Source organism: Leopardus geoffroyi, chromosome C3 (genome assembly GCF_018350155.1).
Source record: "Leopardus geoffroyi isolate Oge1 chromosome C3, O.geoffroyi_Oge1_pat1.0, whole genome shotgun sequence".
NCBI lineage: Eukaryota > Metazoa > Chordata > Mammalia > Carnivora > Felidae > Leopardus > Leopardus geoffroyi.
The window spans coordinates 26,146,116-26,161,700 of record NC_059338.1 but is presented as its reverse complement, the minus strand read 5'-3'; the positions used below and the strand labels follow the sequence as shown (position 1 = coordinate 26,161,700).

General features: G+C 54.1%; 1 protein-coding gene across 19 annotated transcripts in view; it reads left to right on the top strand.

The window, feature by feature from the left end:
- The window catches only part of NFASC (neurofascin), a 183,821-nt gene extending 176,182 nt beyond the window's left edge, over window positions 1–7,639 (top strand). For all 19 annotated transcript variants that reach the window (XM_045456301.1, XM_045456302.1, XM_045456299.1 and 16 more), the window contains one exon: window positions 1,325–7,639. In XM_045456301.1, coding sequence (XP_045312257.1) covers window positions 1,325–1,556 — 232 coding nt within the window. In that variant the 3' untranslated portion in view covers window positions 1,557–7,639. The remainder of the gene's footprint in view (window positions 1–1,324) is intronic.
- The last annotated feature ends 7,946 nt before the right edge of the window (window positions 7,640–15,585 follow it).

The window sequence follows — 15,585 nt, the reverse complement described above, 5'->3', positions numbered from 1 at the left end:
AGCCAACACGCAGTGCCGACTATAATGGCAACTCAGCCGGTTGTCTCCACACACGTCCAGAAAGGGCTAAGCATGGCCCGGGGGCCAGGGAGGGGACGTTGTGTGTCTGCCCATACCGCCTGGCACCGCTGTGGTCCCGCCTGCCGGGACCCAGATTCCCGCTGGTGGCCCGGCTGCCTCCTGCGGGGGGGGGGGGGGGGGCGTCTCCCCTCTGAAGTACAGCCAGTAGCACCTGAACCCCCTCGGAGCCAAAAGGGCAGAGATTTTGCAGCCAAGGGAGGGGATGTGGCGCTTGAGCAGACACTGGCTGCTGGGGGTGTCTCACTTCCGGGGGGGCGGGGCACAGCAGGCATCCCAGCAGGTAGAGATGCCACTTTAGCCCCCAGCCTGCCAGCTCCCCTTGCCCAGGAGGGGCTGAGGGGCAGGACCCGGGGGCCTCCAAGGAGGCTGGGCAGGACCCCCTGAGACTCGCCGGGCTTTGTCTCAAGTTGCTGGCGACACACGCTCATGTGCGTGCCCCTCCCCGCGTTGCACCCTCTTTCACTCGCCCCCAGGCAAGAGCACCTGCTCGCTGGTAAACCAGAGAGCCGACAGAAACCACACCAAGATGAGAAGGGCAGAGGCAGGGAGAGGTTTGTTTCTCAGTGGCCCTGGCCCAGTGCTTTCTTGTCAATGACAGAGCCTTTCTAGACAGAGCCACACAGATCACAGAGAGTCAAAGCTAGTTCAGCCCCTCTTGATGGAGAGACTAAGGCCCAGTGAGAGGAAAGGCTTTCCCAAGACCACAGAGCCACGCAGTGACGCACATGCGACTGGGGCCCCAGCTCCTTGACCCTTCTGGCCCTGCCTGGTCTGACAAGCACGCGACTCTCCTCGCTCTGGGGTGGCTGTCCTCTGCCCTACTCCTACCCCAGAGAGTAGCGCAGCCTCCTGAAGAGACCAGGAGTCCAGAAGTGTGGGCTCCAAAAAAATTTAAAATCATAATCCCCGGCAAAAGAAAGAAAGAAAGAAAGAAAGAAAGAAAGAAAGAAAGAAAGAAAGAAAAAGGAGAAAAGAAGTGTGGGCTCCAGGCCCAGCTCTGCACCAACTTGTCGCCTCAGCTTGGGGAACACGCCTGTCCTCTCCAGGCCTCGGGCTCCCTTCTGTCAACCAGCCAGGCAGGGGAGGGCCGGGGGGAGTTGACTGATGACCTCTGAGGTCCTACCCTCCCTGAGCTGTGTAGTACATAGGCTTGGCAAGAGGCCAGCGGCCCTGTTCCGCCCTGCCTGGGTTTAAGCCGCACTGGGCTGGGCCAGGCCCTGATTCTCTGTCTCTCTCTGGCCAGTGACGAGGACAACAAGCCCCTGCAGGGCAGCCAGACGTCCCTGGACGGCACCATCAAGCAACAGGAGAGTGACGACAGCCTGGTGGACTATGGCGAGGGTGGCGAGGGGCAGTTCAATGAGGACGGCTCCTTCATCGGCCAGTACACGGTCAAAAAGGACAAGGAGGAGACAGAGGGCAATGAAAGTTCAGAGGCCACGTCACCTGTCAACGCCATCTATTCTCTGGCCTGATGGAGCCCCTCCGCCCAGGGCACAGCCACTACTTTGCAAGTGGGAGGAGGGGAGAGGGGGAGATGAAGCCACTACAGACCTACCACACAGCCACCACCACCTTCAGGGACAAGGGTACCACGTGGGGGTCTGCCAAGCTGTGAGGACCAGTGACCACCCAGCCCACCACAAGCCCCCTCCCACTGACCCCCCCTGCACCCCCGAGGTGCCACCATGTGGGAGAGCTAGAGTCCTGGCTAAGCTCAGCTGGAGGGACCCCAGTCCTTTGCTCAGCTTCACAGCCACCTTGAGCCTTCCACCCCCACTGCCCGCCCTTGACCTTGGCATACACACTCACCAGTTTCTGTTGGTTACGGCCCTTTGCGTTGTTGTCTTTGTTTTTGCTTTGTGCATCTTCCCCCCCCCCCCCCCCCCCCGCCGGACCCAGCGTCTCCATTTTCTTTTCCTGGTGAACAAATGTCCCTGGATGAGGAAACAGTGAGTGGATTCTCCCCCAGAGAGGCAGAAGGATCGATCTGTAAAAGAACAGACAGAAAAGCTGTAGTATTCAAACCACCGCTGGGCCAATGTATTTCCGAAGGATGCCTTTCTCGCCATATGCCTCCCCGTGCCCCCAACCCGTTCGCCTTGGCCTTGTCAGTTGCTGAGCTGGGCTTGGCTCCTGTCTGGAAAATGACAGTATTTTTGGCAGGGAGAGAGTGGGCGGGCCGCCTCGCCTCGCTCTGGGTCACTTGGGAGGTGGGCTTACCTCTTGCTCCTTGCTCTCACCCTGCCCCTTCCTCCAGAGCGTCCAAGACAAGAACCGCACTGACTCTGAAGAAGGAGTTTGAGGAACAGGAGTGGGCCCTGATGGGAAAGACTTCAACTCCAGTGACCGTGTACCTCAAGCAGAAGAAAATCGGGCGTCCGGTCCCTGGGGAGCTGGGCTCACCTCCAGAGAGAAGGAAAGGACTGGGTTTCGACATCCTTCCTCCCCATCAGTGAAACCCAGGATGTGGGAGAGGGGACCTGGCCCGCTGCGTGGAGGGCAGAGGGCGCCCCCCCCCCCACCTGGTCGGGGATCTCCACCGCTGTCCTCACAGAGATGGGACCACGTGACGCAAAAGCTTTGCTGGTGTGTTTGGGGGTGACAGGTGGTGCTCCCCCTTTCGCCTCTAGCAGATAGCATCTCGCTCAATTCTGGACGATGATGAAACCGGTGTTTTACACGGTGCGTGGATGGGGCCCGGCTGCCCCTGAGACTGAACCAGTGTGTCCTTTCCTTGGGGTATTTACATATCAGGAGAGCCCGCGGGAACACCGTGCTGACAGTGCTGTAGAGCCTGGCCTGGGGACTCCGCGCCCTTCGTATGCCTTATGCAGCTCTGATTCCGGCCCTGCAGTTCCTAGGTTCCCGGCCCCTCCCTGCAAGCCTTGAAGCCTCCAGCAATGTCTGTCTCAAGGAGACCGGGGCGGCCTATGCGAGCGTCACAGCAGAACCAGAAGCAGCCGCTCGACACGTGCCCTGCCACCCGTGGCCCCAGATGGAGACCCTCGCGGACCGCAGTTCTCAGAGACCGAAGGCTCTGCCTTCGTCCTCCCCACCTAATCCGTTTTTGAAACCAAAGGTACCTAGCCTCAGAGAGAGATCTTGAGCCTAAGAGCAGCCCGGTAGCTGTGGCTGCAGCTAGAGTCGGTTTCGGGAGGGTGAGGCTGACCCCTAGGAATGGCCACACGCACAGCGTCAGATTAGAGCCTCCAGCTGCTTGCCGGGGGGGGGGGGGGGGGGGGGGTGGGGGGCAGCCTGGGCAGGAACAGGGCTGTGTCCTTCAGAGAACTTATTAAACCATCGTCTGCCACGCGTTCAAGCCACAAAGGTATTAGCACTGCTCGCATCGCTTAATAAGCAGTCAGTGAGGGTCAAGCCCATAGACACACACACTCTGTCCGCGGGTGAGAAATCATAGCCTAGAGCTGAGCCAATTATGCTATTTGAACCCGAGGGCAAGTAACTGTCCTTTGGCCCAGGCCGTGGCCAGGCTTGCAGCCTAGGAGCCCGGGGTGGGGCCCTCTCGTGGTGAAAGGGGACAGGGTGAATAACGGGGGGCTAGGAGTGAGCTCAGGGGCCCCCTCCCCTGGCTTTCCTCTGTCACCTGCCTGGATACAGCGGGGCATGCCTGCAGCATCTGCCCAGAGTCCCTCAAGGGAACGTCAGGGAAGAGTGCCTGCGAACTGAATTCAAAGACAAGCCTTTCCAGAAAACACTCTGGATCTGAGCAGACTAGCCTGTTTCTCAGGCCCTCATTCCATGTTGCACCGAAAGCAGGCCTGTAGGGCGGGAGGACCGTGCGATGTCCCGTGACTGCCGCACAGCCGGTGACCGCAGAAGGGCTTGTGCTGCCACGGGGTCTTGGGGAGAGAGGATTCCCTTAGCTGTCCGCTCCTCGTTTGTGTCCCGCCAGCTCTGAGCCATCCCCCTCCGCGTAGGAAGGCAGGGCCAGCAGCCGCGTTGAGAGGCTGTCGTGCTGGGAATACTGAACGCTGCCCGCACCGCCGCCCTCCCGGCAGGCAAGAGCCAGCCTGAGCCCGGGGAACCCGTTCTCCCCAGGCAGAGATACTGAGGCGTGTGGATTGCAGGGTTAGGGAGCAGCCCTCGCGGGAAGAGGGAGCCCAGAGTGGAGCCCACCCAGCTCAGCAGGAAGGCAGTGTGGCCCAGCGCTCCCTGCCAGCCGGGGCTCTCGAGCGACCACCTGCAAACGTACCAACCACGAGGCAGTGCTTCCACGGTGCTTCTGCCTGCCTGGCTGTTGGGGGTGGGGGGCGGGGGAAGTGTGGGTCATCTTGCAGCGACCCTAGAAGTCCCACCGCCTGAGCTGCCGTCCCACCTGCAGTGCTCAGCCACAGGAGCTGTGGCCTTCCTCGTGTGTCCGTTCGTGGGCTCCAGGTAGTCTCGAACATCCAGTCTGAGCTGGGCTCCGAGACCTGGAGAGGGTACCATGGTGAATAGTCGGGGGCGGCGCCCGCCTCACGGGGCTGACAGTCCACAGTGGGCACTGATCTGGAGCGTGATGAATGCTTAAGCCACTAGCGGCTCCAGGCTCAAAGGGAGAAGCTTCAGAGAGAGCGCATGGCCCTGGGGACCACGGAGACCTCAGGACCAGGATGGTCAGAGATCACAGGGTGGGGTTCAGGACCAGTACCGCTTCCCGAGCCTCTTTGAGCTGCCCTTGGGGGCAAGTTGCTTGACTTGTCTGTAATTTTGGTGCCGCCGTCTCCCATATTTAGTCCCGCCTTTAAATACCTGTCCCCACCAAGGGGCAAGGGCCCACCTGAAGGGGCAGGGCGGCCAGTGCCGGAGGAGGCACGTTGCAGGGCCGGGGGACAGCTGCCTCCCACCTCGCCTGGGTTCGGGTGAAGGGGACCCACCTTTCCTTACCTTGCTTTGAGGAGATGGTTAAGGTTAGGTTAAGGGAAAACCAGACTAGCTCTTTCCCGTTCCATTTGTCTTTGCCCTGGGAGGTTGGAGGCATCTGGTCCACCCCCCTCCTGGCAAGTCCCAACGTCTGGAGAAGTGTCCACCTGTCCAAGAAGCAGCCAGTGCCAACACCGTTCACCCTGCAAGGGGTATCTGCAGCCTGGGCCGGATACGGCTTTCGTAGTCGCCCTGAACACAGCCTGAGAAAAGGGCCGGAAACAGATCTGAGTCTTTTTGTGGATTGTCCAGCTGAGGGGACCGCCTGCCCTGCGCACACCCAGCAGCCACGCCTGGGCATGCCCACGCCTGGTGCGCGCACAGAGCAAGGTGGCACTTTCAGAGGGAACGCTATGGATTATGACATTGCCTTAGCGCGAGTTCACACCCTGGCCCGCTTGAGATGAGATGTGAAGTGTGGGTACAATCGACGCTCAGGGCAGGGGGAGGGGGGCCGCCCAGGTTGGACCCCGTTTGGGTGATTCCTGCAGGCAGAATTGAGAAGGGGTCGGACCCAAAGGAGAGGGCACCTTCCCCAGAAGCAGTATGGGCAGCGGCTCTTTAAGGCTCCTGGAGCCCCTTGCAGGACGAGATCCAAGCCACAGAGAGTCACAAACAGCCCACAGGACGGAAGCAGTGGAACACTTTGCCTCAGTCTTTGCAAGGCTGCTTGACTAACACAGAAGAGGTGGGGCTCCCCGGGCTCTCGGTCAGCAGGGCCGGTGCCAGAGAGTCACTTCTCAGTGGGAGGGCACTGGAGGCTGGCACAGGGCCTGCTCCCCCTTGGTGACACCTTGTGCTCACCACTCCTGCAGCCCCTGCCGAACACACACAGCTCTGCTAGGAAGAAATCACCTGGCGGATCCTGGTGGAGCTTTGCATGGTGGCTTAGGAGAAGCATGTAGGGAGGTCCCTGATTTAAAAAAAAAAAAAAATCAGAGGAGTCAAATGAATGAATGAAAAACCTTGAAATGCCAGGAGTAGACCGTGCGTACCCTAGGCAGAGCCGACCTCTTGGGCAGCCCCATCCCTTACACCAGGCAGGGTCCATCCCATGGGAGTTTAGACCAACTCAGCCCAAGCCAGGCCAGCACACTTCCTTCTCCCCCTTGTTGAGAGCAGCCTTCCTGAGACAGGTCCAGAGAAGGATCAGCAGGAAAGGACAACCATGCAGGGAAGCCACAAGACCCCACCAGACAGCGTCTCAAGCCACACCCCAAATCCGCGCACCTCTATCAACATGTTAGCGTTAAATAGAAGTTCTGGAATGATGAGGGTGGCAACGAAGTAGGTCCCAAGGTGTATAGTTTTGGTAGCTTCAGATTTCAGCATGCAAAGGAATCACAGAGCTGATCTAATGGGAATGACTCATTGTACAGACAAGGACACTAAAATCCAGGGACGGGAAGGCGCTGGCCCAAGGTCACATGGCTGGTAAATCAGGGTGAGGGTAGGGCTTGAACTCAGGCCTTCTGACTCCTTGTCCAGGGTTCCTTCATCTCACCGCAGCTGCCTCCTTGGAAATAGAGGTGTAACTTAACATCCGTCCCGCTGGTTCGCTCTCCGTACCTCTTATCACTTCTGCATTGCCCGTACGCCTCCCAAAATGAAAGACACAAAGGATTTTTCTGAGGCCAAGATCAGTCGGTCTGTGGCAGCCTGTGGTGAAGCCAGCTGCGCCGTTAAGGCCCGACCCAGGCCAGGAGAGAGTGACGAGCTGACTGGCGTTTGTCACTGTGAAGTCTAGACTGTACTCTCGAGTGGTTATCTCTTGTTTCAGGACACTTGGGGCCCGCAGCATCCTGTGTCCCTCGGGCACTCTCTCTGCCCGGCTCTGGGCCACGGGGTGCTGAGGGATCCGCCGGGCCGGAGTTCAGCACATGTAAAGACTTCAGTGAAGCAATAAACACAAAAATCTGGGAGAAGAAATCCAGACTTTTGTGCCCTACTCTGTTTCTTTTTCAAAAACGATGCCGATTGGATGGCCCTGCCCCTGTTCTTTTGTTCTGATCTCCAAATTCGACGTCCTCAGTCAGTGTTGTCCCTCTGCCCAGCTCCCAGCTCTTTGCCAACTCACACTCCTCCTGAGCTGAGCATCAGTCGCCTGTGACGTGGCCGCCTTCTGTCCTGGTCCTGCCCTCCCCCCCCCAACCCACGCTGGCCCCAGAGGACCTTTTGCCCCGCCTCTCCCAGCACACGCCCCCTCCCACAACCATTCCAAGTTGTTCCTTTCGGTGGGCATATATTTTCCCAACGATTCCATGCCTTCCCGCGTACCCGCACACCTGCAAATTGATCTTTTTTCCATTGGTTAAATATTTAACTCTCCATGGCAGACCTTGTTTTAACCCCTCTCACATCATGTTCTTTCCTTTTTGCGAGTTATTTTGCATTAACCAACATTGTCAGCGACAGATGCGAATCTGAGGGTGTCACGCGTGACCTTCAGCAGGGAAGACTTCCGGGCCGTGGAGGACCATCTAATACGTGGACTTATAAACTGACTGCATGAGCAATGAAAAGGCCAAATTATTCAGAATTTTTTTTTGAATCACTGTAAAAAAAAAAAAAAAAAACTGATTTCTTTTGTATAGAGAACACTAAACGTATAATAAAAGTTGTTCAAAATGGACTCTGGCCAGACGATTTGTTCATTTTCTACACGTAATGGAAAGAGGGAGAGGGGTGTCGGCATTAACAACAGAGTGAATCAAAAGGGTTTTCCACGGACACCAGACAGCACACACTTAGGGAATCTGCTACACCAGCCCCCATCTTGAAGTTGGTCTTACCCTGGAAGACTTGTTGGCACAATTTGAGCTTTAAATATACAGTGACTCATGTGGCGATGCATACAGCCGTGGAGATACCCTGGTTCAATACGACTGTAGTGTGCTTACGCACCATTTAAGAAGAGCCATGTTGGCATACAGGGGCACCTGGGTGGTTCAGTCGGTTGAGCGTCCGACTTCGGCTGAGGTCACGATCTCACAGTTTGTGGGTTCAAGCCCGGCGTCGGGCTCTATGGTGACAGCTCAGAGCCTGGAACCTGCTCCGGATTCTGCGTCTCCCTCTCTCTCTCTGCCCCTCCCCCATTCACACTCTGTCTCTCTAAAAAATAAATAAATAAAAATTAAAAAAAGAAAGAAGTGCCACGTTGTGCGGGTGCCTGGGAAGCTGAGTCATTTAAGCTCCAGACTCCTGATTTCGGCTCAGGTCATGATCTCACGGTTCATGAGATCGAGCCACACACGGGGCTCTGTGCTGACAGCACAGAGCCTGCTTGGGATTCTCTCTCTCTCTCTCTCTCTCTCTCTCTGCCCCTCCCCTGTTCATTCTCTCACTCCCTCTCTCTTTCTCTCTCAAAATAAAAAATAGACTTAAAAAATTTAAATAAAAAAAGAAGTGCCACGTCGGGGATGCTGGGAGAAGGGGAGCAGTGAAGCGTTCTGTACCTCTGCCCTTAGATGGGAGAAGACCAGTATATTTAATATTGTTGAGATAATGAATAATACTGCCTACAACAAACCAACAACCTCAGTAGACTCGGAGGAACCTCAATCAACAAGCAAATGGGGAGGGAAAGAAGCAGAGAGGGCTGTGTTGGTCAAGGGGCACTACTCAACAGCTACGCCCCCTTTCTTGATTCTCCGGCCGGGAGTTGTGCTAATTCTCAGTGAGGAGTGGCCCTCTGCCCATCACCCAGGCATGGGACCCCCCAGACATTGGAATGGCAAGGGACCCCCAGACATTGGAACTCCCTCTCCTTGGGGTGGTGTGGCGGCTAGAGAGTGGGCAGGGCTGGGAGGTGGTTCTGGTCGTGTAGAAAGATAACTGATGGTTTACAAGTCCAGCTCCCCTGGATAAAGAACAACCAAGTAACTCTCCATCCCACCTGTGTTTACCAGTCCTCAGAACAGATGGTGACTTGAGGGGTTATTGTCTCATTAGATTAAAATGAGGGCTGATTATTTGCAAAGATGGCGGAGCAGCATGGAGACCCTGAGCTTGTCTCGTCCCTGAAATCCAGCTACATCAGCACCAAAACGTTTTTGAACACCTAGGAAATTGATCTGAGGATCAACACAACAATTTGCATCACTTGAGCCACAGAACTCTGGGAGAGAAGAGCCAAGGAGGGTGGGGAGCTGTTTTTGTGGAGAGAGGACAGCGAAAGGGGGAGAGTGCAGTGAATCAGGATCATGCAAAAAAAGCACTTCCCTGAAAGTAGCTGGAGAGAAAGGAAGGAAGGAAGGGAGGAAGGAAGGAAAGGAGGGAGGGAGGGAGGGAGGAAGGAAAGGAGGGAGGGAGGAAGGAAGGAAAGGAGGGAGGGAGGGAGGGAGGAAGGAAAGGAGGGAGGGAGGAAGGAAGGAAAGGAGGGAGGGAGGGAGGGAGGAAGGAAAGGAGGGAGGGAGGAAGGAAGGAAAGAAGGGAGGGAAGGAGGAAGGAAGGAAGGAAGGGAGGGAGGGAGGAAGGAAGAGTGAAAACACTCGCAGGGGAATGAATAAAATAAGGGCGGATTCCGGGTCTTGCTCCTCCCGAACCTCCCTGTTCACTCCTTGGAATACGAGAAAGAACCTTCGTCATTGCTCTCAATTTCACAAGCCGTCTCTGAAATGTGCCCCTCATGTCCATGTATACTGTCCCACCAGTAGTCCAAGCCTCATCTTGAATTGACAGTGTCCTTGACACTCCTGTTACCTCCTCCCTGCTCGAAACTACAGCCCAAGGGGTCTTCTAAAATACAAATCTGATCACGTCATTTCTTTCTTAAAATCTTCAAGTAGGCTAGAATACCTTCAGTCTGTTACAATGGGATAGAATCTTTAAAAAAAAATTTTTTAAACACTTAATGAATTTTATTTTTTTTAAACTTCTTCAGGTCTTTATTTCTTTTTTTAAATTTTATTCTTTTGTTTTTTAAAATTTACATCCAAATTAGCATATAGTGCAACAATGATTTCAGGAGTAGATTCCATAATGCCCCTTCCCCATTTAGCCCATCCCCCCTCCCAAAACCCCTCCAGTAACCCTCTGTTTGTTCTCCATATTTAAGAGTCTTGTGTTTTGTCCCCCTCCCTGTTTTTATATGATTTTTGTTTCCCTTCCCTTATGTTCATCTGTTTTGTCTCTTAAAGTCCTCATATGAGTGAAGTCAGATGATATTTGTCTTTCTCTGACTAATTTCACTTAGCATAATACCCTCCAGTTCCATCCACATGGTTGCAAATGGCAAGATTTCATTCTTTCTGATTGCTGAGTAATACTCCATTATATATATATATATATATATATATATATATATATATATACCACATCTTCTTTATCTATTCATCCATCGATGGACATTTGGGCTCTTTCCATACTTTGGCTGTTGTCGATAGTGCTGCTATAAACATTGGGGTGCATGTGTCCCTTCGAAACAGCACACCTGTATCCCCTGGATAAATGCCTTGTAGTGCAATTGTTGGGTCGTAGGGCCGTTCTATTTTTAGTTTTTTGAGGAACCTCTATACTGTTTTCCAGAGTGGCTGCACCAGCTTGCATTCCCATCTTTTAAACATTTTTTAAATGTTTGTTCATTTTTTTAAGAGACAGAGAGTGACAGCATGAGTGGGGGAGGGGCACAGAAAGGGAGATACAGAATCCAAAGCAGGCTCCAGCTCTGAGCAGTCAGCACAAAGCCTGACAAGGGGCTCAAACCCACAATGTGAGATCATGACCTGAGCCAAAGTCAGATGTTTAACAGACTGAGCCACCCAGGTGCCCCTATAAGGGGATAGAATATTAACGCCTTGGCTTGGCATGTTAGACCTTTTGTGATCTGACCCTTCCTTCTGCAGCCTCATTTTTCACCACTCTTCCATGTATGCCCCAATTTCTGGCCATTTCAATCTGTTTCCTGCTCCGCCAACATACGATGGTTTCTCACACTTCCCTGCTTTGGTAATTCGAGTCCACTCAAAAGCAACTATTAATAACTCTGTGCCAATTAATGCTGTAAGGTAAGTAGGATAGAGTTCGGGTCCTCGAGAAGCTCAGACTATCGTAAGAGACAGTCAAGTAAGCAAAGCAATGTTATAGAGGCATCTGGCTGGCTCAGTTGGTAGAGCATGAGGCTCTTGACCTCAGAGTCGTGAGTTCGAGCCCAACGTTGGGACTAGAGTTTACTTAAAAAAAAAAATTCAATGTCATAGCATCCAGGACAAAGGGCTCCATAAATGTGGGTTCAACAAATGAATGATAGCCCAAAGGTGAGTCTGTGTGATACATCCTCCTCCCGACCTTCCACATGCCCCTTCTTCTGGATAATTCGTAATCACTGAAGTAATGCTCACAACGGGCCCTTGCAACTCCCGATTCCAGGCTCTTTCCTCCCTCCTCTTCCAAACCCCGCCAATCTCCTTTCTCCGTATAGATCATCTCTCCCTCCCGGGCTCCTTGAAGGCAGGCAGTGGCCTCTGTGCTGGGTCACACATCTTTAACAATCAGCCCAGGTAGCACTGCCTCAGGAAGTCTTCCCGCTATCCAACGTAGCCTGAATGCGCGCGCGCGCGCGCGCACACACACACACACACACACGCACACACACGTGCGGCTGCCAGTCTGGTTTAGACCTCCTCGCTCTGCCCCCAGAACACCTATTTTATATCTCTCCCAGAGGGTCTGCATACACGTATTGTCTCTTCCACTACATTGTGAACATCCTGAGTTTGAGAGGTTTTGTCATCTGTGCATCCAGAGGCCAGTGCCTGGCACCCAGCACGGACAAAATGAACGAATGTGAATGAATGAGTGAACGGACGAAGGATGAAGACAGCTGTTCCTTTGAAAGAAGTGGCCAGGTGAGTTCCAGACCGGTGTCATCCTCTTTGGAGACGGGATGTTTGGATACTGGACTCGGACATGACATTTTGGGGGAAGGGGGCAGTCCACTGGCCGGTTTTGGAGCAGGAGCCCCCTGACTCAAGGTGACAGAAATGGAGAGGGTCTTATTTGAAGAAAGCCAACCTCAATTCAGCTGGGGCCAAACAAAGCGGCCGGCTCCCCTCCGGGCCCAAGGGATTCCCAGAATATCTGTCATCCCTCATCCCTGTCTCCTGGAGGCTGCGCCTCCCAGCCCATTAGAAATGCTAATCTCCAGCCCGGAGCTGGATTATCCGACCCAGTGGGAGGGGACCAGTCATCTTCCCATCTTCATTAAGAGTGAAGGCTCTACCCTATCTTGGCCAGCTGCCCCCAAAGGGATGGAATCTGGGAATTCATTATGGCAGCTCTCATCAAGGCAGCCACGACTGCTCAAAACCGTATTAGGTGGAGAAAGGTAGGGGAGGGCCATTTCAGCCCCCCCCTCCCCACTTAATGCATCAGAGCCCATTTGTTTGATGTCAGTTCCTGCTGGAGCGCGGACCAGGCAGTGGGGCTCAGAGCAATTTGGAGCCACAGCTGCGGCCCAACCTCCACTACCACCCCCACCCCCGCCCCTGAACTTGCTGCTGATTAGCCCCAGACCCCAGGCAGAGAAGCACGGCTTTGTGTGGATGGGGAACGGTCCCTCCGAAACAAACGAAATTACTTAGTATATATTTAAAATCACACTTGCCCTCTAACACGGCTGAATGCTATTCGTCGGAAGGCCCAGGATCCATCTGGGAAGGGAATTTGCAGGTAGACAGCAGCAGGGGGGAGTTTTTGGAGCTCCAGGGCAAGGGTGGCGGGGGGGGGGGCAGATGAGGAGAGCCAGGCAGAGGTAAGATTCATGGTCTCTAAGTATAGTCCCCACATCAGCAGCATCACAATCTCCTGGGAACTTAGAGAAATGTAAATTCTCGAACCCCACCCCGATCAACTGTATCAGAAGGTCTGGAATCTGTGTTTTAACCAACACTGCAGGTGATTCTGATGCAAGCTAATGTCTGAGGACCACTAGATTAGCGGGACAGCGACAAGACCGGGTACTCTGGGATGCGGCCCCTCCCCGCACCCCCGAATTGTCAGTCAAGTCTACCCCATTGGTGAATTGGCTTCATGTGAGTGGATCTTTTATAAAAACTCGCAAAGTTGATGAATTCTACATCCAAATCGATGCAGGGGGAAGCAGAGACACAGGACAATGTAGGGGGCAGAACACGAACCCCCAAGAATTAGCAAACATTGTGGGAGAGCCTCTGACTTTCACAGACCGTGGCATTGGCGGGGAACTGATCCATTTTCATTGATGGCAGAGGCAAGAGGGCACCAGATGGCATTTGGGTCACAATACATTTACATTAAGTGACTTCAGAGGACAAGAGTAACTAATGACGTTGACGCCCGCCGTCTGTGCTTGGAGAGTGATGTGCACTTTATGCAAACTCTCCCTTGTGACCCTCTCGCCAGCTTGCTGAGGCGCTGAGGCAGGTAGCGTTATATCCTGTTATGCAAGAGGAAGCTTTGGCTGCACAGAGCTAATTTGCCCCGGGGTAAATGACAAAGCCAGAACTAACGGCCAGGTCTCTCTGATTCTAAAACTTCCACCTTTACCGCCCCACTCGGGTATGAATGGGCATCTCTGTGAAGAATTGGGCCCGGCTTCTGTGCGTCAAAGGCATCGTGCCCCATCAGCCAGCCGCCTCTTGGCTTTCAGCGATTTGCCCCTCACTGCTTGGCTCTGACGTGGGAACACATACAGGCTCCCGACTCCACCCCAAGACGGCCCAGGAGAGCCCAGGACAGGGTTGTGGGGGCCGCGCAGCTCAGTGGTCATGTGACGAGGGGCCAGTGAAGCCAAAGGCACTCATCCTGTTCCAAGTCAGCCTTGAGCACCAGGAAGAGAAGAGCCAGGACCCAGGTGTAGCTGTGTGACCTCAGGCAAGTTACACAACCTCTCTTTGCCTTAGTTTCTTCGCCTACAAAACAAGGATTGTAACCGTAGCTCTCTCATAGGTTGGCGTAAGGATGAAATCAATTAAAATGTAGAAAGTGCCTGGGTGGTTGTAGGTTGAGCAGCCGACTTCAGCTCAGGTCAGGATCTCCCAGTTTGGGGGTTCGAGCCCCACATTGGGCTCACTGCTGTCAGCGCAGAGCCCGCTTCGAATCCTCTATCCCCCCTCTCTCTGCCTCTCCCCAGCTTGTACACTCTCTCCCTTAAAACTAAACAAACATTCAAAAAATGTGAAAAGTTCTCAGAAGAGTGCCTGATGCCTAATAGGTGCTCTATAACAATTTGTTAAATTTGAATAAATGAGGGGCGCCTGGGTGGCTCATTCGGTTAAGCATCCGACTTCGGCTCGGGTCATGATCTCACAGTGGGTGGGTTCGAGCCCCACTTCGGGCTCTGTGCCGACAGCTCGGAGCCTGAAGCCTGTTTCGGATTCTGCGTCTCCCCCTCACTCTGCCCCTCCCACGCTCATGCTCTGTCTCTGTCTCTCAATAATAAATAAACGTTAAAAAAATTTTTTTTAATTTACCTAAATGAATGAACCCCCTTCCGCTTTCCCCTTCTGCATATTAGAATGTTCTCCCTATCCTCTACATCTTCCTGCAAAAGTCCTCCCCGTCCTTCCAGGCAGGCTCCGATACTCATGCCCGCTTATACATCTGTGGCGCCCAGACCTGCCTCTCCCACGCAGTGGGTGGTCTGCTGGTCCTGAGGACCCAGTGGTCCCTTGCACAGGAAGCAGGCCTCATTTGCATTCGAGCCGGCTGCATTACTGTATTTACTGCCCAGCTCGTGGTTTAGTCTGTGTGGTATTGACAAGGGGCACGGGGGCAGGCAGTGTTTGTCATCCTAAAAGCAAGTTTGCCAGGTTCCAAGTGGCTGGATGTAAGGGTCGGTGATGGGCGTTTAGAGCTAGAGGTTCATTCTACAGCCCCATTAATTAACTTTCCCTAAGTCCCCTAAGTGCTCTTGTCTCTTTTTAAAGTCTAGGAGCCCACTCTCATTTATCGGAAAGGACTGTCCATCTTCCACCACCCACCCTCCCTCCTGCTCCTTCTATAGCTCCCATCTGGCTGTTAAGACACAGCACGACCCTCTACCCACCAGGCAATCCATGTGGCAGAAGAGGATGAGGCCAGACATCCAGACAGCCTGGCTTTGTCCTAAGAGAGAATGACAGGACTCCGCCAATGCCCCCACCCCCGGGTGAGCATTCACAGCCCTGATCCCAGTGGGACTGGGTCAGGGGGCTAGTCACTTCCCAGAGGACATTCTCCCCCGGATTCAGGAGCCCAACTCCCAAGCTTAGGGCAAGAAAAAGCACCTCTTCCAGGCCGCACGGCTCCCTCCTTCTCAACCCCAGCAGCATTTCTCTCCGGGTAAGGGGAATTTGGCAAAAACCATCCCTGTAATCTCCTTGGAGGTCCAGAAGGGCTAAAATCTACCCTCCTTCTCCACCCCCAGGCCCAGCAGCAACTTCCATAAAAAACAAAATAAAGTCCTTCCTTAAAGCCACCTGGGCCTCCTTCCATGTTGTCCACAGTGCCGTGCCCTGGTGTAGCCGGGAGAGTCAAGGCTGCTGGCTAATTGCTGGGGAGGTCTGGACGGTGCAGGCACGGGGGCCACAGGGACAGTCTTGAGCAGGAGGAGGCCCAGTC